This window comes from Meleagris gallopavo, chromosome 5 (genome assembly GCF_000146605.3).
Source record: "Meleagris gallopavo isolate NT-WF06-2002-E0010 breed Aviagen turkey brand Nicholas breeding stock chromosome 5, Turkey_5.1, whole genome shotgun sequence".
Lineage (NCBI taxonomy): Eukaryota > Metazoa > Chordata > Aves > Galliformes > Phasianidae > Meleagris > Meleagris gallopavo.
In genome coordinates this window covers 55,958,888-55,983,120 of record NC_015015.2, presented here as the reverse complement: position 1 = coordinate 55,983,120, position 24,233 = coordinate 55,958,888, and the positions used below count along the sequence as shown (strand labels likewise).

Genomic DNA, 24,233 nt, shown 5'->3' with positions numbered 1-24,233 from the left:
TGATCAAAATAACCCTGACTATTCCTAATCCTATGCAAGTGAGAAAGGATGATTCTATATATTCCTCCAAAAGTTTGCTATGACAAGGATTCGTCCACTTGACCAGAAAGAGAGTTTTTCTACATCCTTCCATTCAGTCTTATTACCAAGCATTACCAAGAATTAACTCCTAGAGCTCTGAAAAGAACTCAAAATACCTTCCTGAGGTATTAATGTAAAGAATAACTGAGTTAACTTTTTTATTTCTTGCCTGTGAAAATTGCAGTGAGTGGACACGACACACCTTAGAGAGAAGGCAGCTCTGTTGAAGACATCATTGTGCAGTTTACCATGGGAAGCAGATGTGCTGAGTAGGAAGTTTTTTATAGTTGAGAAAGGGAAGTGTGTGCCGGAGGAAGATATTTTTAAGCATGGAACCATGGAAGTGTGAGTTTTCCATGAAACTTTGCTAATTCCATGGGATAGAAGCCCTGTGACACATGGGTCAAGTCACAGCCAGCTGGATCCAGCTGTCAGTAGTGCTGTACTGATACCTAAGAGAGCCCAGAGCTGGAAATCACACACAGCAGAAGAGCCAAAGGAAACATGCAGGCCACCAGTTGCTTTCCAAAATCATTATCAAATAATATGAAATAGAAAACAAAGATGGAAAAAAAGTAAATGTCTTCTACATTGTTTGTAGAATGCCTTACTCAACCTCATAAATTGTTTTTAGCACTCTATTAATAACAAGGAGATAAATTACTTTGAACAACCTCAAGTACAAATTCTGAGTAACATAGTTGCACATTTCACTCCATGCCAGATCTGCTATCAGTGGTGATGAATGAAGTTTAAATTTTGCCTGTTAGAATAAAGTGTTTGCTAAAATGTATGTTTCTCAGAGCCCATCTTGGCAAACACTCAATTAAAAGAAATTGTTTACTGAATCTGTGAATGCACAAATGAGGAGAAATTAGTCATTCTGCTGCAATTCCTGTTGGACCTTTGCTCCTCATTAGGTGTCTACTAAGGAAGTGTCTGTGTTCCCTAATACAAGAAAGACAGAGAACTTTTGGAGAGGGTTCAGAGGAGCCACAAAGATGATCAGGGGGCTGCAGCACCTCCCCTATGAAGACAGGCTGAGAGAGCTGGGCTTGTTCAGCCTGGAGAAGAGAAGGCTGCAGGGTGACCTCAGTGCAGCCTTCAGTACCTAAACGGAGCCTACAGACAGGAGGGGAGTCAGCTCTTGGAAAGGGTAGAGAACAGCAGGACAAGGGGAAATGGTTTGAAGTTGAGGGAGGGCACATTGAGGTTGGATGTCAGGGGAATTTGTTTGCTGTGAGAGTGGTGAGGTGCTGGAACAGCTGCCCAGAGAGGCTGTGGATGCCCCGTCCATCCCTGCAGGTGTTCAAGGCCAGGTTGGATGGGGCCCTGGGCAACCTGGGCTGCTGTAAGATATGGAGGTTGGTGGCCCTGCCTGTGGTGGGGGTTTGGAGCTTCATGATCCTTGAGGTCCCTCCCAACCCTGGCCATTCTGTGATTCTGTGAAGTGCTGCACTGTAGTGGTGTTTGTGCTCTGGCAGGTCTCAGGAACTGACTCAGTTCTCGGCTCACAACCACACCGAGTTTGAGCCGTTAATGAAACATCATATAATTTGCATTTCTAGCCCCAAGCTGCCGAAGAAAACATTCCCATGCAACATAAAAAGACATATTTGGACTACAGCAAATTTCTTCTGCTAGAATCTGCCATTAGCACAGATGTGAATGACATCCCATTTCAAACATGCCGATTGGACATCAAGCATAATCCAGCTGCCCAGGAGAGATGGAGCCATAATGTTGTGCCCCAGGTGGAAGGATGCTCCTGCAGTGGTGCTCAGTGCCATCACTCAGGTGTCAACAAATACAGTGTAAGAAATGGTGAGCCAGGTGCTAATCGATAGGATAAACCCAGAATGACTTCTCTTTGAAGTGGGGTTCCAGAATTTCTCTGTGTGCTTCAAATACACATTTTATTTCAACATTTGTCCAAGCACCATAGTGTCAGCTAGCTATTACCAGGCTAATTTTAAGTGTGTTATAACTCCAGCTATAAAATAATGATACTGCATATATTATTATGGTGCGAATCCAATAGTTATAGTCTGAAATGCTAGAATCTTAGAAAAGCAGCTAATGGGCTAGCAGCATGCACAGCAGCAGACCAGAATTGAAGTAGAAGTAATAATAAACATTACCCAGAAAATAAGACATCATGCGAATGTTTCTTAAATGGAGAAGATAATTTTTGACAGATTTCTCCCCATTACATTTGTTGAGACCTTAAGCACACACACACACACAAAAACAGCCCATCCACAGTTGGATCTTCATATTTTCAATATAGTTTCATCCTGTAGGTGTGTGCAATTTTGATTGATACCCTGCAGGCACACTGGACTTCAGCCACATCACTCCACACTTCTCACTCCACTGCTTCAGAAATACTTTTTTGGGGACTTACAACAGTTTAATACCTTGCAGTATCACTGGGTTGCTGAGGTTGGAGGTGCTGCTGGATATCATCTCATCCAAGCTACTCAGAGCAGGCTGCCCAGGGCCACATGCAGTTGGGTCCTAACTGTCTCCAAGAATGGAGATTCCACAACCTCTCTGGGCACCCTGTCCCAGTGTTTGCCACCTTTATTAGTGCAGACAAGCTTTTTTCTCTATAACTCTCTCTGTAACTACCTGAAGGGAGGTTGTAGTGAGCTGGGGGTCGGCCTCTTCTAGGGGCTGCTATGAAATGTGGAGGTTGGTGGCCCTGCCTGTGGTGGGGGGTTGGAGCTTCATGATCCTTGAGGCCCCTTCCAACCCAAGGATAGGACTAGAGGGAATGGCTTCAAGCTGCACCAGGGGAGAGTTAGGCTGGATGTCAGCAAATACTACTTTTTTGAAAGAGTGGTCAAGCACTGGAATGGGCCTAAGGAGGTGGGGGAGTTACCCACCCTGAAGGTGTTCAAGGAACGTTTGTATTTTGTGTTGAGGGACATGGCTTAGTGAGAACTATTGGTGATAGGTGGATAGTTGGACTGGATGATCTTGTAGGTCTTTTCCAACCTTGGTGATTCTGTGATTCTGATGTTTAAAATGTATGCTTTTCTTTGTATCGCTGGTAAGGATTCCCACTGAAAACATGTTTTTCCATCTTGTAAGCAGATTAAAAAGATTTCACCCCATTTTAAAGAAATGCAGCCAGCATGAAAAGCAGATCAGATGCGTGATAATTAGAGTTGCTAAAAATGGTAGCAGTGTCTTTTGCCTTTAATGAGTGCATTCTCCTTTACACTTGAGCTTCAGCTTCATGCAAGTAGGGAACAGACAGACCATGGCCTATAGGAGTTATTTTGACAGCTTAAAGTTGTCATTTGTAGCATGACAACCTTGGGTTGGTGCTGCCCAAAAATGATTTTTCAAATTAGTGTGTGAGAATCAACTTGACATTCCTAGTGCGTGGATTGCGTTTGCTGCCTTACCAGAGAGGAGGTTTCTCCAGATTTCTTTCAGTGGATGGCTCACCCTTAAGACATGCCCATATCTCTCTGTGACTTTAGGGACACTCTTAGATGAGGTGTCTAATTTACCAATCATTCAAGTTAGGTCACGTTGCTCCTGCCTGTGCAGTCGTTTTTGTTGAGTTCTGCTGCAGAGCACATTGCATTTTTAATTAAAATCCACAACTGGAGTTTAATGGGGAAAATGCTCATATATAAATAACAGCTTCCAGTGGGCTAACCTGCTGGTAGCCATCCGAATGTCCAAAATGACAAGGCTACTACAGTAGTACCAAATTAGGAGAAGCCTTATTTATGAGCTCTTTACAGCACGCCCTGCCATCCCAAGCTGGAACCGTACATACAAGACAAAACCTCCTTGCTATCCAAGCCCACAAATCAAAACCTTACGCATGGTGGAAACATTTCATAGGGAAATTCCTTGCCTGCCATGAGTTATTTTCTCCTCCATGCAGAGGAGGAGTGGGAGAAAAGGACAATCATCACAGAAGGAGTGACATTGATAATTACAGCCAAGCATCACTTGACAAATTCTTTGGTAGGTGCATATGTTACTCTGCTAGTGATCACAGTCTGGCAAGTAAATACTAACAGGGCAGTTTAAATAGCACTAATGAGTGTTTTGAAGGCTGGTACAAAACAGATAAGCCTTTTAGTAACAGGTTCAATGTAATCTCCATCACTTTACATAAATCTGTGTCAGCCTCCGTGATGCAAACAAGCAATAACGTCCTCCAGCTATTCCAATTAACACTATTTCAGATATGCACTTATGGTTAAATATTTCTAACCAGTGGTAAACAAGCAAGTTAATTTCATTTCTGTGAATGAAGCCCAAATCCTAGCATTGTATTTATTGTATGTAGAATCAGCCCTCTGTGACATGGTAGGTAGATGATGGTTGCCAATCACGTAATGGCCCTGCCTGTGGATTCTTATACAGGTTAGGAACTTCCCAGATCCTGTATGGAAGAAGTGTATGTAATTGTTCCATTTATTATTATTACTATTATATTTCTGGGCCCCACAAGAAAAAAAAGGCATCACATAGAGCATAAATTATAGGATTTATAAGTATACACAGATTAAGTACGAGGCTGTTTTGTAAGTAGTTATGCAGAGGAAAAAGAAAACCTTGCATAGAGAATCAATATCTACAATGAAGACTGCTTTCCACTATGCAAACCAAGTGCTTTTAGAGGTTTGGACTCCTGATCCCTCATTAAAGCTTTTAGATTCTGGTTGTATGTAGACAGCAGTTTCCAGTAGTAGAAAACAGAGCAGCCGAATACCCAGCATACTTACCTCTAGTTTTATGTTTCTCACAGTCGATTTGCAGCTGTGTTTTTAAAGGAAGGGCACAATGTCTCAGTGCCTGTACAAGTTCCTGAACAAGTGTCTGTATCGAGGAGGATCTCTGGGAGACATCGCTGTATAAATGCAGTTACATGTAACACAAGGGCAGGCGCTGAGAACAAACATTTTTCTGCCATCACCTGCACATATACAGATCACTGAAAAGTGAAGTTGTCCGACAAGCTGAAATTCCAGTGGGCTTTATTCCCTGCACACTGGAGAAAAGGCAGAGAGATTAAGGGATGATCCGCCTCAGCTCTACCCGAGCTCACATCCTTCCTGATGCTTGGTTCTCCTCCTGAGATTCCCCAGCATTAAGCCAGGCCAGCAGAGCAGAGCAGCGTGAGCTCATAGGCACAAAGCCTTTCCAGATGTTCCCAGCTCAGCCTTAGGAATTGCTCCATCAGTCATCCATTGGTTTATCTTCATGGCTAATTGAATGAGCTGCCCTCACATTGCGCACACAGCAGCCTCACCTTTCAGCAGAGAGCCCTGGAGCTGTCAGACTTCATCACATGGCAGCTTAGTGCACCACTAAGGACAGTGAGCTTTCTGGGTTGCTTTATTTTCAATTTCATTTTATTCTTCTAGTTTATTTCGTTAGATAAGTTCAGCCTAACTTCTTCAATTTGCTTTTCTGCTTTTGTCCATCAGTTTGAACTGCAGCTAGCTTGGCAAGAAGCCTTTTTTGCTTTGCTGTGTGAACAGTCTGAGTAGCATGACTCAAGGTTACGCACTGATGACAGTTTCCATAAAAGCCTGTGCGTTTAGTTACAAAGCAAGCATCACTAAACGTAGTTTCCAGCAATTTCAGCTAATTCCAAGTTCAATCACTCAAGAAGCTCGCAAAATGAATGTTTCTTGGAGAATGAAAGGTAATTTGTTGGTAAAAGCTATGAGGTTGTCTAATATAATGTAATGGCTAAGTTTCTTAAAATTGCACAGGGGCAAGTCGCTGTTCATTTGTTTCAGCGAAGAAAGATCAGATGGCAGAGTCACTAAATTAGACCTGTTTTAAAAGCTTCAGGTTGAAGTTAATGCTAAGTAGAAACCGTGGCTGGGGTCAGAAAGCAGGATTCATGTCTCTGAACACAGCTTGGGAATGGCAGTAAGGGCTTCTAGCAGAAGGGCTCTGTTTCCTAAGTCTCCCATCCTCAAATATACCCTTCCACAAATAGGCAGCACAGAAATGAAGACTTTCGTTTCTCCCTCAGACCAAATTTCCAATGTTTAGCATTGTTCAGGTCAGTCTTCCCTCATGGATAAGATAAAGCCATCCCATGGCTAAGATATCTGTAAGCATGACTAAGGTTTGACTTTCATCCTGTTCCATCCTCTGGCTGATAGGTGAACCTCAGTATTAAAGAATTAGGAATTTAGAGCTTTTTGTAATTTTGCTGAGGTACTGTTAAACAAGAGTACTTTTCATCACCTGTGCCAAGGATGCCCAGCACCAGTCATCATGCTCAGTCACAAAGGGCTTTGCGCAGAGCCAGAGAAGAGACAGAAATAATATTTTTCAGCAAAGTTATCTCAAAACCTCTTTGCAATGGTGGAAATTTGGTTTTGATGCCTCCCAAGAGGAGGAGTGGTCATCAACTGTCCCTGCCGTGGGGCAGGGAATGGGCAGAGGTGGATGCATAGGGGAGGGCAGAACTGCTTTGTCGCTTCTCCATCCGCAGGAACACAGCCCTGGAAAGCAGCATCCAATGGCATGGGTGCTGCAATGCTGGCAGCCCTGGGACGGCACGCCTCACCCTTCTTTGTCTTCTAGAATGTCTTTAAAACATTTCCCCCTAGAAGAGGATTTATGCAGCAGGCTTGCACGTTTTGTTGGCTTTTTTTTTTCTTCTTCTTGCTTGGTTGTATCTCTTGGCCTAATGGGATCAAACCTCTTCTCTCCAACTTGCTGTGCTTTTGTTTCCTGCTGCTTAAAAATAAAATTGTGATTTCTGGGAAGAATGCAAGTGCTATCCATTCACAACCTGAAGAATAATACTGTTTATTTAATAGAAGAATAGTTTGTTACCTTAAATACCCAAACATTGATAAGACCAACAATTGAGTAAGGCATAACGCAGAACCTCCGCTTCGGATGAATACATCCTTCCTGTGTCTTTTGTTGGATTCCTGCATGAAGGCATCACCTGAAGTTTTGCTGTGCAGCTGTCCTCTTCTGTACAGTGTCTGTGCCAATAATCTAGCTTTGATGCTTAATTACAGCATCTCATTCCCCAGGCTGCATGTGATAATGATGGAGCACGTGTAATGAGTGGAAGAGGCTTTTCTCATGGAAGTCATTGCCTTTGGCTTGTCAAGAAGCTGCAAAACAGTTTTGATGTCTGTGTTAATGTGGGACCTGTAATCGGGGTCCTCAGGAAGGGGAAGAATGATCAGTGGGCAATTTAGGGTCATCTCTGTGTTGGTTAATTAGGATTTTCCCTTTGTGCTAATTTTTTTTTTTCCTCTCTCTTTCAGCTCCAGTAAATCCACACCTACGTAAGTATTTCTTTATCTTTTATTCACATGAAGAGCTGTCCTTGCACCTGTTGTCCTTTGTGCTTAAAAAGTGACTGACAATTATTCCACTCAGTTGCAGTGCCCCTTATTTTTGTGTGCAAGCTGAGCCTGATGCTGTCATTCCTCTTGTTCTGCAAAGTGCTAGAGCAACAGTTGATGGAGGAAGGACATATTGTAGCTCCAGCCCATCTTTCCTTCTTCCTAACCCAAGCAGTCTGTCTAAAGAAAAACCTGTTGCTCTAAAAATAAATTCAATTTCTGGATCATAGCAACTCAGTATGAAGGGGCAAAGCTATAGTTTAGTCACAGAGTCATGGAGTCACCAAGGTTGGGAAAGACCTCCAAGATCATCCAGTCCAACCATCCACCTACCACAGATATTTCCCCACTAAACCACATTCCTCAGTGCTATACCTCCATGGTTCCTGAACACCTCCAGGGACAGTGACTCAACCACCTCCCTGGACAGGTAATTCCAGCACTTAAACACTTTTGGAGAAGAAACGTTTCCTAATATTCAACCTGAGCCTCTTCTGGCACAACTTGTGGCCATTCTTTCTAGACCTATTGCTAGTTAAACGAGAGAAGAGGCCAACCCTCACCTTGCCACAGCCTTCACGTTTAAGGAACAGGCTCCTTAGGGAGGTGGTTGAGTCACCAACTCTGGACCTGTTTATAAACTGGATGTGGTGCTCAGGGCCATGATTTAGCAGAGGGTTGTTTGTTAGGGTAGTATGGTCAGGTTGCGGGTGGACTTGATGATCTTTAAGGTCTTTTCCAACCTGAGCAATTCTATGATTCTGTGACTGAGTAGGATCTGTGTCTGAGCCTTAGCAGACATTGTAAACATCTCAGAGGAAAAGTATACATGTATAACATTTTCCAAAGTAATTTCTCCTTGCATGAGAACTACATGTGCATCTCTTGAAGTACATCTACGTGAGCATGAATTGGGTCAGATGACTTCCAGAGGTCCCTTCTGACCTTACCCCTTCTGTGATTCTGTCATTTTGTGATTCCATGATTCTGAGTGAGTTACTGCAATCCTTCCAGCTGCAGTCAGCAGCTCATAGAATCATAGAATTGCTCTGACTGTGTCCTACCTGATGTGTGGTGTTCAGTAGCACATGAATGTCTCCTGGTACAACTGTTTCCCAAATCACCCACAGGCACCAAACCTATGCCAGTACAGCAGACAGGAGACTGGGCTGGAGCTAGGAAAAACAGCTTCATTCTACCACTAACATCCTACTTCATCCCCCATCTGTCTACTTCACGATTGATTTCCACTCAGTAGCAAGAGCATATTTTGTGTATTTTGTGGGACATACTCTGATGTTATTCTTGCTTTTAATCACATATGCAGAAATGCTCCTGTAAACGGAGTGGGACTCTTCCATTATTGCTGTCCTGGTGCAGCCATAGGCAGGCAGAGAAGCAGCAGCAGGCTGTGCAAGCAGCCTCTCTCTGTCTCTCAGATGATGGCCAAACTTTTCTGTAAATTTTAAACTTATTTGCTGAAGGTCTTGTGAGATGCATTAATAATTAATCAGGGCTCAGTTTAAAGCTCGTGGGAGCTGAAGGATCCAATCTCATTGACTTAAGTGAGCAGTAGATGAGGCCCTTGCTAATTAATGTATTAAACATATACTCTCTGATGTTAAGGAAAAAAAAGCATTGCACTCCCATGTGCTTCCCACTATAATCTTCTATGATTTTAAGATCTGAAATTGTCTCATTTTCAGAATGTCTCTATTGCACTAGAGATTATCTAGTTCAGAGCAGCAGCTCTGCCAGGCACGTGGCTCAGTGCAGGTGGCACCCGAATCACCCTTCAGGTCAAAACCCTGCTGGCTCCAGGGAGAGAGACTTCTGGCAGCCTGCCCACCATTTCCGTCCTCTGCTTCTGACTCTGTCTAGCTCTGCACCTCTGCTAATGGGAGAGTTTGCCCACTGGGAGCTATAGGGCACCCGGTGGCATTTCTTTCAGACAACCAAAGAGATGGTTAAATCTTGAAGGCTTGCTTTTTTCCCCAGTGACTTCTTGAGTGAAACCCTTTGACAGGAGAGAAATCTGCTGGGAAAAAGAAGTTCTGGCTCCCACAGCAAATTCAATCTCATCTTTATCCATGCTTTCTCCAATCTCATTTTGTGTCACTGAAAATGCAGGATGAATGGTGATGTTGTATGTTATATAACACCAACCAGCTTCTGATTCTTTCTAAACCTGTTGGGCTGAATTCTAACTTTATTTACACCATTGTGAATGAAGAGTAAGTGCCCTATTCAAGGGCAACTTTATGGGAAAAATATCTGGAAACTGAAGGCAGACCTTCCTGCTCAAATTCTGGAATAATCACATGGAAAGAACATTCGTTCTCGTGAGATTTCTGCAGTAGATAAGGAAGTATCATCAAATGGCTGAAAAACTGATATTTTGCCTTAGAGCTACTTTCGTGTGTGTGTGTGTGACATATAAATAAGGTGTTTAATGTAGACAGTTTACAGTAGACCAAACTACTGTATTCTGTAGACCAGTACCTAAAGGGAACCTACAAACAGGAGGGGAGTCAACTCTTTGGAAGAGTAGATAACAGAAGGACAAGGGGAAATGGTTTGAAGTTGAGGGAGGGCAGATTTCAGTTGGATGTGAGGGGGAAGTTGTTTGCTGTGAGAGTGGTGAGGTGCTGGAACAGCTGCCCAGAGAGGCTGTGGATGCCCCGTCCATCCCTGGAGGTGTTCAAGGCCAGGTTGGATGGGGCCCTGGGCAGCCTGGGCTGCTATGAAATGTGGAGGTTGGTGGCCCTGCCTGTGGTGGGGGGTTGGAGCTTCGTGATCCTTGAGGTCCCTTCCAACCCAAACCATTCTATGATTCTGTGATTTTGTGATTCTATGATTCTATGAACATTTAAGAATTTCATATCAATGAGTGCAATTAGATGTTACACTTGAATAATGGAAGACATAAGATGTGAAAAAGTCATTCAACTTGAATTTTACGGAAAAAGAGTTCATATTAGAATGAAGAGCCTTGCACTTCGAGAAGGGTTTCATATTTTGCCATGATTGGCAATAAATTTATTTAACGACTTGCATTAGTGTGGGTTTGGATCAACAATTCACCTCTGTCCTTAATGGCGTTTGGGACCATTTTTGGTATCCACAGTTCCATCAGTTCTCAGTCCCCATCCCCAGACCTTTGCTGTCTGCAGGGATGGGGCACCACGGCCCCTCTGGGCACTCTGTGCAGTGCCTCACTGCCCTTAGAGTAAAAAACTCCTGTCTTATTTCCAGTCTTACTCTCCCCTCTTTTAGTTTGAAGCCATTTCCCCTTGTCCTGACAGAAGAGACACTGCTGAGGAGTCTGTCTCCTCCTTTCTAACAGCCCCAGTTCCTGCACAGGGGAAGTGTAGAGCTAATCCCAGGGAACTACTTACCATTTGTATTCATCTGTTATTTTTCACAAGATGTTTAGTGCCAAGAATACTTAGCACTAACCTTTTCCAGTGCATTCCAAATGGCAGGGTTCTACGTGAAACCGGTATTTTCATATTAGATAAATGGCAAACTTTTACTTGCCTTTCTTCATCTAGCCTGAATGCATTAATTTGTTTCACTTGAAGAAAAGGCTGATGTGGATTTTGTTCTGCTGATGTGGTGGAATTTCTTAACGAAGCTCTGAGGGCACACTGTGACACGGAAATGCAGCTTTTAAGCAACTGGAGGGGCAGTGGTAGGAACCGCTGAATAGCTGGAAATGCTTTGTCTTAAATCACTTTGCTGCAGGACTGGATCTGATAGGCAGAATTTTACTCCTTTCGCCACTGTTTGGCCTTTTCGTTTTGTCTCATTGTGCAGAAGCAGCACCTTGCATGCTATAGGGAGGGTATGTAAAAGTGGAGGCCCAATGTAGTGTCAACCAAGCAACGCATGTTAGAGTGCTTCCTTGGTGTCACTGCTCATTCAAGACCTTTGTCAGGGTCTTTGTGTTCTCCTCCTGCTCTTGGAGACAACAATGAAGGTGTTGGTCTGCACTCATTCTCCCTGGAAGGACTTTGGATGGAGTCTGCAGCCCAGGTGTTCTTTCATATGCTCATCTCTCGAGCAGAACAGCTGTCAGGCCACTGTTTGTATTTTCCCCCGTGGTGCTTATGGAGATGCTCCTGTGCCGAATGGTTTTGTATGTTCCCTCTTCATCATTCCAAATTCAGCATTCAAAAAGCACTACCTCCAGAGTCAAACTGAAGTCCTGAAGTGGGCTCTTCATCGCCTTGATGGCTTTCAGCCACATTTCTGAGTTAATTCTCCTGGAGGATCTAATAAAAGCAGTAAATTGATCAAGAAATCAAGCCTGGGGTGCTAATGGTCATGGAGGTTTCTGTGGACTGGGTTTTTGTGGCAACCTGGTGTTTGGAGCAGTGCTTCGTGCTGACTGCTATGCAACGGGAAGTTTGTGTTGTTCAGCATGAGCAGAGGCAGAATGAGGAGGGCTTGGAAAGCACTCCTAATGCACCTGGTGGATTGGGAGGAATTGTCAAGCCTGTTTTTTCAGTTTGCAGCATTATATGATTTTAAATAAGCTTCAGAGCAGCATCCTTGCTTAGCAGTACATATCCAAGCTAAGCTCCAGGTCCTTCTGTCTTTACTGATTTGCAGTGAAGCTCCAGTGGCTGAAGTGGATTTATAGTTTACTGAAGCCCCAAACCTGCAAACGTTTATACACCTTCTGAATTTAACACAGATGAATGGTGCCTGGTGTTAGAGTTTCTCCTAACAATGAATATAAATTGCACCCCTATAACGAATGCTGTAGCTTACACAGTATGCAGACAGCTGCATTCTCCCAGGAGAAGAGAGATTTGCTTGTTTTCTCAGATAAATCAATTGACTGCTGGAAGAGTAAACTCAGCAGGAACTGCTCGTGTGTATAAAATTAAGCTTTTGCACATTTTACTACACGAGGCCTCATTCTGTTCTGAGATGAAAACTGAACCTTGAAGTTCTGGTTTGTTTGGTTCCTAAATACCTGATTATAGGACTTCCCCAACCTGTCATAACCAGGAGGTGGGATCATTGGGATGGTGTCTGACAGACCTGCTTCACAAAAGAGAGGATCCCAATAATCCTGACTGGGGATCATCATGTCTACTTTAAATAACATTTCCTCTTGTTCTAGCCATTCTTTGTTTTCCCATCCCTATTGACAACTGAGAGTAATTTAAGAGATGCCACATTGCAGACCACGTTTTCCTTTTGAAGAGGTGCTGTACGCTTCTCTTAAATGATCTTATCCCTAAACCAAAATAACCGACCACTTCTTTTTTTCCCACACAGTTCATGTTTTATAGACATGCTATCCATTCTTCTCAGCTCTTCAGGAATCTTATCTGGGTCAATAGAGACAGTGTCTCTAAGGGCTGTTACTTATAGCTGAATATGTGAGGAGGATCTAGACAAGATTGAGTATAATTAATTTCAAGTAGCATTAACACAGGATGATGACGGTGCCTTATTTTCATCGCGGTCACTTAAAAGTGACAATCAACAGTAGAGAATGATGCAAAATAAATGTATATCTATTTCCAGTGCTGTTAATGAGCATCAACCTACAGTGTGTTTGAAAACAGCTTGGATGTGGTGCTCAGGGACATGATTTAGCAGAGGGTTGTTGGTTAGGGTAGTATGGTTAGGTTGGACTCGATGATCTTTAAGGTCTTCTCCAACCTGAGCAATTCTGTGATTCTATGATTCTAATACATCCATTCTCATGGAGAGGTAAGCAAGCATTGAGTGCTTTCAGGCACTAAATCTCCTCTCATTTGCTGTGTTGGCAGGAGAGTTCCACTGTGGATTTGAGGATGGTAACATTTGCCTTTTCACTCAAGACGATACGGACAACTTTGACTGGACAAAGCAAAGCACTGCCACGAGAGACACAAAATACACTCCCAACACAGGGCCAAACGCAGACCGGACTGGCTCCAAGGAAGGTAAGCTCCAGGGTGCACCCGTTCCTCCTGCACTGGGAGCTGCTCTGGGGTCAGGGATCTCCAGCCCAGCGGTGTCCTTCCTAATCACATCAAGATGAGCATACCTCAGGGACTGCAGAAAGAAACTGCCAGAGCTGAGGCATGCGGCCAGTCCCTATCAGAGCCCGCTAGCAGCGCCATTAACCATCTTGTATTATTTCTACTGCGCCATTTCCAAGCGATCACTTTCACGTTACAGCCTGGTGGGGAAATATCCTAGCACGTCTTGAACTATTCTTCTGTTTTATGTCATTTGAATTCTAACTTGGACTCTCAAACTATCACAGTGAGGTCTGGTTGCCCCGTTTTTACTTTGGGTGTTGCTAAAACATGTAATTTTCAATCTGCTACTCTTGTTAACAGAAGTGTGCCGTCTTGACTGCAGTATTTATTTTCATTTGAAAAGTCAGACATATTGTGCTGAATTTATCAAGTACTGCAGTAACTTGAGCTATTTTATTGTGTGCCCCATGCCCTCTATTACCAAGAAGGAAAAAATCATACTGCATCATATTTGCTTGGTTGGATTAAGTAAATACGCCGTTGTTGGTGCACTCCAGAATAAATGAATATTTTCTTCTTGTGAGCCGTTGAATTGGGATTGACATGGGCAGTTTAAAATGTTCATTGGAAGCTTTCCATCAAGATATTTTTTTTTAACCTTATTTTAAAAATTCTCCCCTCTCATTGTTTATAGGAAAAAATTGCAACCTCGAGTCTGAAGTCTGAACCCCGTCATAAAGATTTTTTCTTTTCTTGAGCATATACGATGTTATATCAATATGAAGTTGTTTATGAGTACTGACCTGCAAGCCCTGATTTTACTCCTGGTAGAAAACATCTTTGAATCAGCTGTGGAAAACATATGGGCTTAGTGCACAACAAATATGACCCAGAAACCATGGTGTTCTCAGATGAACGTGAAAAATTAACCAAAATAGCCCGATATCTTCCTGTGTGTGTATTGTGTTGGTTTCTTAAGACCACAACATAACAATTTTCATTTGTCCTTTCCTAGGTTTCTACATGTACATTGAGACGTCACGGCCCAGGCTGGAAGGGGAGAAGGCCCGACTCGTCAGTCCTGTTTTCAGCGTTGCTCCAAAAAATCCCTATGGAGCTACGAACACAGCCTACTGTTTTAGCTTCTACTATCACATGTATGGACAGCACATAGGTAGGAGAGAGCCGATGAGCTTGTCTTTTCACTTTGGGAGAGATAGCAGGAGAAATGTCCAGATATATGGAAGGGAAACACGGGATCACTTCCAAAACCAGCTATAGCCAAGGCTGGCAAGAGAGGCACCTGAGAGCATTCTTTTGGTCATCAAACTTTTCCCCACTCAATCCCCAATCAATATGCTAGCAGGAATACTCTAACAGTTGACAGGAGCATGTTGTGTACACATGGGGTTTTGAGCAGGGACTCTTGAAAGTGTGAAGATTTACAAAGGCTTTGCCTGGTTTTGAGTGTTTTTTGCCTGGTCACGGTTGTGTTGAATCTCTCCTTGCAAGTTTAGGGATGAAGCAATTAGCAGCACAGCCCTTGTGCTATGCAGCAGCACATGGGTCCTAAAGGAAAGCCTTGAACAATTCACTCAAAAGCTGTGGGAGCAGATCTTTCCAAGGTGAATCTTCAGGTCTATTTTTAGTCATAGCTCTTTCAAAATACACGTTTAATTACTTTGCACAGTGTTAAAGAAAAAAAAGAAAAAAGAAGTGTGGGAAAATGTAAAAGCATAAGCCTGAGCCAATTTTTCTAAATCCTGTAAATCCCTGTGGGTTCTTGGTGCTTACCAGTGCGTTGGGAGGCTTTCCAGTGCCACACTGCCCTGACTCGGTGTATTTTTATAGATGTTTTCAAGGGCAAGCACATCCTCGTAGTGCATTCTGGTGGTCGCTTTGGGAAACATTCAGCTGCCTGCAGGCAGAGCTCGGGTTATAAATAGAGCAGACAGCTCGCTCCGTTCTGCTAGCTGTCTGCACTGCTGAGCACTCAACGCAGCCCCCGGTGTAAATTCTGCTCACTCCGTGTTGCAGGAGGAACTGGAGCCATGCCATGCTGAGTGAAAGAAGTACAGAGTGCTCCACGAGCCTACTTCTGCTATAGGACAGTGAAGAGCAGAGTTACGACCATTAAGGGTCGAAGAGTTCTTGTGGAACTTCTTAAAGTTAGGATAAATATAAGAAAAAGCCACTGAGGTTGACATCTGCCCACGAAAAAGTGACTCCTAATTTTTGCAGTTTTGGTCTTTCTCCTGGGCTGCCCTTCTGTCCTTCTCTATTTTGGCTGAAATTGTTCTTTTCTGTGTCATTTCTTGAGCTGACACATAGAGTGCTGCCTGACAAAGGAGCTGACCCACAGATGAAGGTGGTGACAATGACAGTTAGTGATCAGCTGTATGACTGTACAGGTGTTTTTTTTTTAATGTTGATGTGGACACTTGGATGTCAAAAAACAAAATCCCTCAATGTCACTTCTCTAATGTTAGAAAATACAGGTGACATCATTTTAGCTACTATGGTCCAGTGGTCTAGTTTTGAAACCAGAGAGGCTGTGGATGCCCCGTCCATCCCTGGAGGTGTTCAAGGCCAGGTTGGATGGGGCCCTGGGCAGCCTGGGCTGCTATGAAATGTGGAGGTTGGTGGCCCTGCCTGTGGTGGGGGTTTGGAGCTTCGTGATCCTTGAGGTCCCTTCCAACCCAAGCCATTCTATGATTCTATGAACAGCTTTATACAAAATTTTTCTGTCTCCAAAGACAGAAAGATGATGAATTAATAGCGTCAGCCATGTGTTTGAATGCAGGCATCTTTACTAAATTCAACATTATCATATTCTGACAAAATGTTAGAAAGCACGTGAGAATGCAATAAGCATCCAAGAAATGAATTATGAGATCAGCAAATGTATATAATCTGATCCCCCAGGTGTGAACTCCATCACCTGTATTGCTCACATGAGGATAGTAAAAAAGGGAAGAGAAAAACCTCAGGAGTAGTGATGTTCTAAGACTTCAGAGATTTATGCACATGGTTATGTTAGGAATGGTTGCATTGATGAAGTCATCACTTGAATGTTTTTTGGAAGGTTTGTGGTCTTAGAAATTGCTTCATTTTTAGGAAAGGAGTTACTATATTTAGGTTATTATTATGTTTAGGTTATTATTATGTTTAGGGTTTATTATATTTAGTGGAGGGTTGTTAGAGTTGGGGTAGTTTGGTCAGGTTGCAGTTGGACTTGATAATCTTTAAGGTCTTTTCCAACCTGAGCAATTCTGTGATTCTGTTACAGCACAATGCTTTGCCCAGGTAAATCAGTCCTAATAAGCTTTTCGGATGACATATACTCCATAACCTTCATTTAGAAGATATATTTTCCATTGCAGCACATTGTTTAGTTTCTCTTTTCATATTAATGCTGCTGGAAGTTGTGTAGCTAAAGTTATCTTCATTCTGACAGAAGTTTGGCCTATGGGTGAATCTAATCATATTTTGAACAGCTATTTTAAAGCTGAAATTTCATGCAAGCAGTTTAGTCTTCTGAGCTCACCTTCAGTCTTGTGCTCACCTTCTGACCGTGGAAATAATTTCTGCCCAAGGCAGAATGCCAATGGGCACATACAGAAATGAAAGGAATTCATCAGATTGGTAAGAATTTTCATTTGACAGTGAAGGTGTTCAAACATGGGCACAGATTGACCAGCAGTGTCTCTGTCCTTGGAGACAACCAAAACCCAATTGGCCACTGTCCTGGGCAACCTAATGCTCTGGAACAAATTCCAGAGGTGCCTCCTATCTCAAAATTCTGTGTTTCTCTGAATTATTTAATTTATAATTTTTTTTTTTTCAGAAGAATCCCACTTTATTAAGGATTAATACCATGTAGATATGTCTAAATCTTATTACTACACCAAATTGACTGTTTTACCATGAACCCTTGACCCTTCACTGCTGTTCTGGAATTTGCAGCCTGTATATACATAGAAGGTTCCTCTTATCCCTATGCAGGGATAAGGACTGCCCATCAGGGCTTCAGTATGCACTGACAGGATGGGAACTGCCAACTGAGACCTCACACATGATCTCTGCTCTCTTTTCAATGAGCTTCAGCTGCCAGTTTTTCACTGCTTCTCCCTGAAAACTGGAGTCTTGCAGGGGAATGGGACTTAAATAAGTTCTAGCCTGTTCCTCCCCTGTACCTATGGACCACCATTCAGAGAAGATACAAGGCTATTAACCCTTGATTTTTTTGTCCATGTTATCATAGCGTTGTTCAGCAGACTTCAGAGCTGTATGTCTGCATTTCTGTTGGGCTTTATTTTCCCTAATTATCCATAGATAAAGAGTATTAGGCTTATTACTCCGCTGTCCCATGGGGAGAGTTTTGTTTCCAAAACAGTCTCTGTGCACATCAAAAAACATGTCTGCATTTCCAGCAGAGACGCAAATGATCCCTAATTAAAAAAATGGAGGATCATCCTAGATGCTCCGGCACTGGTGCTGGGATGGAGGCATAGGGGAAAAGAGGCATCACCCACTGTTCTTACACGAATGACCCTGGTGACATCAATTTGAAAACACGGCTGTTGCACTATGCTGTAAAAAGCAGCCATCCAGTTCATCCTGCTCAGCATCCGTGCCTGCTGCTCAGGTCTTGGTGTCTCTGGAGAAGAGCCTGAAAATGTGGGTAGCGATAAGGAGTGGTGCTTGGGAGCCTTTGCAGATCTGAGATTAGCACTGAAACTGTGGCAAGCTCTGGCAAGATAAGCGGAGGCCTACATCCCATGCCAGGTGGTTTGATTCAGGAGGCAGAAGTGATCTGTGCCTGGAATAGATGGCTCTTGCTCACAAGTTGGAGTTTAATTCCCAGTGGATCTCACGGCTGGCTCTGAGGCTGCTGGCTGCCAAGGAAACTGCCCATGCTGTTTTCCACATACTTCAAAGGGAGAGGGTGTATTACCTTAAACAGAAAGGAAATAGAAGATCCCATTACTTGATTTGCAGCAAACAATGAGCCATTGTTGGGGAATAAGAGAATGAGGAGTCGCTGTCCTTATTATAACTGTGTACTGAGAGAGAATGGGGTTGTAGCTCCATTATAGCTGTCACTGTTTTTTAAGTCATCAGTGTTTCTGATTTTCCCATCCGCACCTCAGTGTGGAGCACTGCTAATTGACTTTGTGAGAACAGCCATTTTTCTTATCATTAGAGCCACTGGGAGCTGCCCAGGTCTTTGCTGCTGAGCTCTGAACACAGCAGCTCCCAGCCCTCTCAGTGGGATGATGCCAAGAAATGAATTTCCTTCATTCACACCTGCTGCTCCTGGACACAGTTTGGGTCTCTGACTCCCATCTGTCTGGAGCTCTGAACGACTGTATCTATGGGCAAACTCTTGCTGGGCACACCTCAGTGAGAACAACACAGCCAACTTGTCCTCTCCACAGCATTTGCAAAGGCAGAGCACTTTTCTAAAGCCTTCTTGGAAGAACATGTTGCATTTCAAAGCTAGGCACTTGTTGCACGTCACATTTTGGGCAGGTTTGTGGCCATGAGGGACAGGAGCAGAAGAGAAGGCATTGGGGAAAGCTGAGAGCGGCCATTCCGTATCTAATGGGGCTGTAAGAAGGAAAGGGACAGAGTCTTTAGCAGGGGCTTTTGTGACAGGATAATGGTTTCCAACTAAAAGAGGGGAGAGTTAGATTGGAGATAAGGAAGAAGTTTTTTGCAATAAGGACAGTGAAGCACTGGCAGTTCTCCCAGAGAGGTGGTGCTACCCCATCCCTGCAGACAGCCAAGGTCAGGGGATGGGCTGTGAGCACTGATGGAGCTGTGGGTGTCCCTGTGTGCTGCAGGGAGTGGGACCTGATGGCTTTTAAGGGTCCCTTCCAACTCTAAACATTCTGTGACCCTATGATCTGGTACAGGAATGGTTATTTTATGTTTGAAGTAAGACTGCGATCACCTGCTATTAATTTCAAGAAATTCCATGACACTGAGAGGCTGGGAGTGATACAAACAACCTTAAATCTCTGTAACCTCAGCAGTGATGGATTTACATGCTTTTCTTACCTCAATTATTTAGTGATTCCACACAGCCCTGCAGCATGGCAGCCTGCACAAATGGGTGAAATAATTACCAGCTCTCCTTCTTTAATAATGGCATTGCTTTTTGTCTTCATGAGAAGTAACTTTATGAGTAGTGCTGTTACTACAAGTAGTGCTATCTGAAGTCCTGCCTCTTCTCCTGCCTTGGACCCAGCACAGTTGTTAAAAATAGAATGGTTTGAATTGGATGGGGCCCAAGAGGTTGTCTAGTCCCGCTCCTTGCAACGAACAGGGATACCCACAGCTCCACCAGGTGCTCAGGTTTTTTGAGGAGAGAATGGGAGAACCAAGCATTTCTCTTCTGCACGTGGCAGGATGATGAGGTCTTTTTGGTGTACCCATAGCAGGCAGAGATGGACTGTCACTGCTACAATCCATTCCTCCTTTGTGAAGCTTGTTCACTTCCCATGCATTTGAAAATAAATGCTGCAGGAGGGACCGGTGCTGCCCAGCTTCTCCAGCAGCACCACCTCCCTGCTCCGTCCCAGGAGATGGGCACCCTGCTGAAGCAGCCGTGATGAGAATACTCACCGCTCCATTCCTCTTTTAGCTCATGCTTTCAAGGCACTGAGTTTTGCTATTGCTCGAAATAAGAAGTTTTATTAGCAGGAGCTGAGTCACCCTGCAGCTGCCTCAGATCTGAGAGGTCTCCTCGCAAATGTGATTTGTGTCAGCATCCCAGATGCCACTCCTGACTCTCTGAGAAACGTGGTTTTGTGTGAACCTGGCTGTCTGAGCATTCTTGAAGGCAGAGGCAGTGATTCCCATAGCACTGAGACACTGCCCCACACACCTGCAGTCAGAACGGTGAGCGAGAGGAACAGTACCTGCAAACAGTGATTTGCTGAACTCTGCTCAGTGAAGACAGTGCTGCCTCTTGGTGCTCAGGGACAGCCTGGTTTTTGTCTCACAGCCCATCAGAGAAGGGGGAGCACTGCGCAGAAGGGAGCTGAGTGCTGGGATCTGATACTTGCTGCAAAGAACATTTGTTCTGGAACCAGAACCTTCATGGCCAGTGGTGGGGAGACACCCAGAGTTGAGGTTTGAGGTGTTTTTTTTCCTGAGGATTTACTGAGGTTCAAATGAGGATTGTCTTGTCCTTGCAAAATGCTTCTCACTGGGATTAAAGGCATCATACCTACCTCAGATGCATTTGTATTAGTAAACCATGGCCAGGGTAAACAAGAAGTTGGACATTTGGGTAAGGTGGCTGGAGATGCCTACTTTGCACTAATGCACAAAAAACTCCTTACAGTCCCGCCAGAAAGCCATGTGTACTTCCAGAGCTGCTGGGAACAAGGGACATGGCTCCCTGCCTCAGGGCCCAGCTTGCTGCTGAGCCACCACCCACTGAGAGTTCGCTTCACCACGGCACAGTTATCCCAAGTGTAAAAATTTTTCAGTATGGGATAAGAAACCCTCATATTCACCTCCACTGTGTTGCAGAGATGTGTTCCAGATGTGCAGCACAGGAGTGCATTGTCCCAGCACCACCACTGGTCCAGCACCCAGCCCCAGCCTGGCCGGCTCAGGGCCTTACTCTCCCAGCTCGGTTCTCAGCTCACCAGCTCACCTCCTTACCCTCTCTTCCAGGAAGCTTGAATGTTTACCTGCGACTGAAAGGCCAGACCGCGATAGAGAACCCCTTGTGGTCTTCAAGTGGAAATAAGGGCCAGCACTGGAACCAAGCCCGTGTCAATATCAACCCCCCGACTTCATTCCAGGTAAGGGACGGCGCTGGGCTGCACGTGCTTTGCGGTGCCCAAGCAGCACCAGGTACTGCAGATGGAGGCATCAGGTCTGGGGCACGCATTCACTGACCCTTGTTTCTGACACAGGATTTCACAGCATCATTTCAGCCCTGAAAGCTGCTTTATGGACAGGTAATTGCTTTCCTTGCTGCAAATAGGTGAGCACCACAGAGCTTAATCATGCACACATCAGTGGCAGAACAGCAGCTATTTCCTCTGAGAGGAAATGCCTTTCAGTTCTTAGACAATGCTGTTAGCTGGTAGAATGTATGTCTATATCTATATAATTTTAGACTACCAACGGGAATATGAAATTATTTCCTATGAAAAAACATTTAGGGTCCATAGTGTAAAGTCTTTGTTAGATGTCTCAGGGAACACGTGAGTTTTCCATGAAAAAATAAAGGATCCATCTTTGCAGGGGTGCTGCCTGCTCAGAGCTATGGCAATCTGTTTGCTTCATTCACCACACATTGTGTTGGGCGTCAGACATTTCAGTTCTGGTTTGACAGTGAGATGCTGATAAATTCTTAGAAGCAGCTCTTGTTCATGCCATGAGCTGTTTCCAAATGGAACAGGTCTAAAAAAAACAGCTGCTGGTTCCTGGGATTCCTGGGGCCCCCGAAAGAGACCATGTCTTTGGGAACAGTAATTGAGCACGAACCAAAACGGCCATCCGGAATATGTGGATTGGGTTCACTTCATGGGTAGATGCCAATCCCAACCTTTTGTCTTATCCCCATGTGTGAGAGAGAGGCAGTGATGGAACAGAAGTGCTTTGGCATAGGCAGTCATGGAAGTGTTGCGTGGGAAAAAATGAAAGGAGAATTAGTGGAGAGGGATGTGCAAAGGGCAGCATGATGTGATGCTTGAGATGAACAGAGAGGGACGGAACTGGGCAAAAAGACTGCAGGGAAGAAGAACAAGGGTGTTGAAAAGCACGATTGGGAAGCTGGTCAGGGCTTGAGAGATCCCTCAAAGACCATCTCGTTCCAACCCCTCTGCCACGGGCAGGGCTGCCAACCACTAAATCAAGCACCAGATAAGGTGGCCCAGTGTCCCATTTACACCCATCCAACCTGGTCCTTGGGTGATGCTCGTGCCCTCTGTGGTTTGCAAGGGCGTCTTCCACTGCTCTTGGTATTTACTCATTTAGTGAAGGTTATTCATTTCACATGAGAAGCTTTGAACTATAGTGATGAGCAAAGAAATGTGGGAAGCTGCTAGAATAGGCTTGGACTTGTGTGCTGCTGTTGAAATCAGTGGATAAAGAGAGAGTGCCCCAGACACCTCCCTAACATGCAAGCTCATTATGAGGTGTAATTTAAGCATTTTGCTCCAGATGGTGTTAATAATTTTTGTCAAATTGGCTCTACCTCCAAGAGTTAATTTCTCCATTAGTCCCACAGCACGCCCTTATAAGATTCATTGGATGTGATGCAAATATTGTCACAGATTAAAGGTTAGAAACTTTTCATCTAAGTGAGCCAAAAATATTTCAAAGATCTGAGTTGGGGGGAGCAATAAAGGAGAAGAGAGATAGCTGTGCAAATGGTGCTGCTTGGGAGATGTATCCCTTGCATAATTCCTTCATCTCATTAGAAGGGCTTTGAAGTTTGCTAGGGGATATATTTCTTGCTACACAGAATGAGTCCACTCCTCTGCAGAGCTAATTAGGCAGCAGTGAGGCAGGGCAGCACCGTGTTGCACTGGGAGAGGAAAACAGATAACTTGGTTTCTTCTGTACAACAGTAGTGCCCAGCTGACAAGCAGCTTTATAGTAAATAATGGCTACAAGGTGCTCGTGCTGCATTCCACCCCATAGGAAATGCTTGCATAGTATTCCAAGCCCCTCAGGAAAGTTTACTGCTGTGTGCTTCCCATTTGCCATCCTATGAACTGCTGTTCCTTTTATTTTTTGCAGCTTATATTTGAAGGGATCCGGGGCCCAGGCATTGAAGGAGACATTGCTATTGATGATGTATCAATTGTGGAAGGAGAGTGTATGAAATCCGACCAGCCGGCCAACAGTAAGTGGCTCTTCTATGCACTGGGGAGAGCAAATTGCTTCTTGTGCTGTAAAATTGAGGCCTGTGCTGAAATGGGCGTTCTGTGAGAGAGCAGAGCATTGTGTGGTTAAGTCAGAGAGGCTGCAGGAGAAGAGTTTTGCTTTCTGCCCACACAGCAGATGCTGGCAGCAGTGGGTTCCCTCAGGGCAGCACCCTTTACACCCAACCCTCCCCAGTGATTCAGGAAGGACAGATGGATGAAGCAATGTGAAAAATTGTTTTGGGAGTCGAAACAGTGTTAAAATTTATAGTCCAATTGTCACAATTGCCCGTGGACCTCTTTTCACCCCACCGTCCCCATGTTGGCGTTATGACACAGAGCTTTAATTCTGCCTTTTTCCCCCTTTTTGTAGATTTACGATCAGGTGCTGTTGGGACATTAGCGCATATACGACTTATCCCAGTTACCATCCTCATGTTTGTCTTAAGTCATCAGAGGTGACCTTATCCTGGCAGAGGCTACAAAAGATTCACCAGGCACTGGCATGAAGAAAGAGTCTTTGTAAAATGGACATTTAAAAACAAACTACCAAAGATTCCTCCACTGACTGACTCAAAAGTTAAATAAATACATAAATAAATTAAAAACAAACAAACAAACAAAAAAACAATTAAAAAGCACTGGGGACATAAAAGGCATCATGGGAGTGTAACTCACTATGAACCACGCGTGAGAACGAGATCTGGCCTAAGTGAGGAAGAGACCTTCAGGTGCTTTTGTGGTCAATAACGAATACAGCATCATCTGGTTGAACTCTCGGAACAGAGCGATAGAAACCCTTGTCAAAGCACAAAGTCATGGCTGGTTTTGTTTCAAATGAATAGTTTGCTTGTTACCATGGAAACCTAATGGCCTGCCAAAAA

The 24,233-nt window shown here is 44.1% G+C and overlaps 1 protein-coding gene across 1 annotated transcript in view; it reads left to right on the top strand.

Annotated features, from left to right (window-relative positions):
• MDGA2 (MAM domain containing glycosylphosphatidylinositol anchor 2) overlaps window positions 1-24,233 on the top strand; it is a 375,704-nt gene extending 351,471 nt beyond the window's left edge. Inside the window, exons 12-17 of the mRNA XM_031553799.1 lie at window positions 7,374-7,394; window positions 13,250-13,405; window positions 14,463-14,621; window positions 21,143-21,273; window positions 23,225-23,330; window positions 23,723-24,233. Of these exons, the coding sequence (XP_031409659.1) occupies window positions 7,374-7,394; window positions 13,250-13,405; window positions 14,463-14,621; window positions 21,143-21,273; window positions 23,225-23,330; window positions 23,723-23,811 (662 nt within the window). The 3' untranslated portion in view covers window positions 23,812-24,233. The remainder of the gene's footprint in view (window positions 1-7,373; window positions 7,395-13,249; window positions 13,406-14,462; window positions 14,622-21,142; window positions 21,274-23,224; window positions 23,331-23,722) is intronic.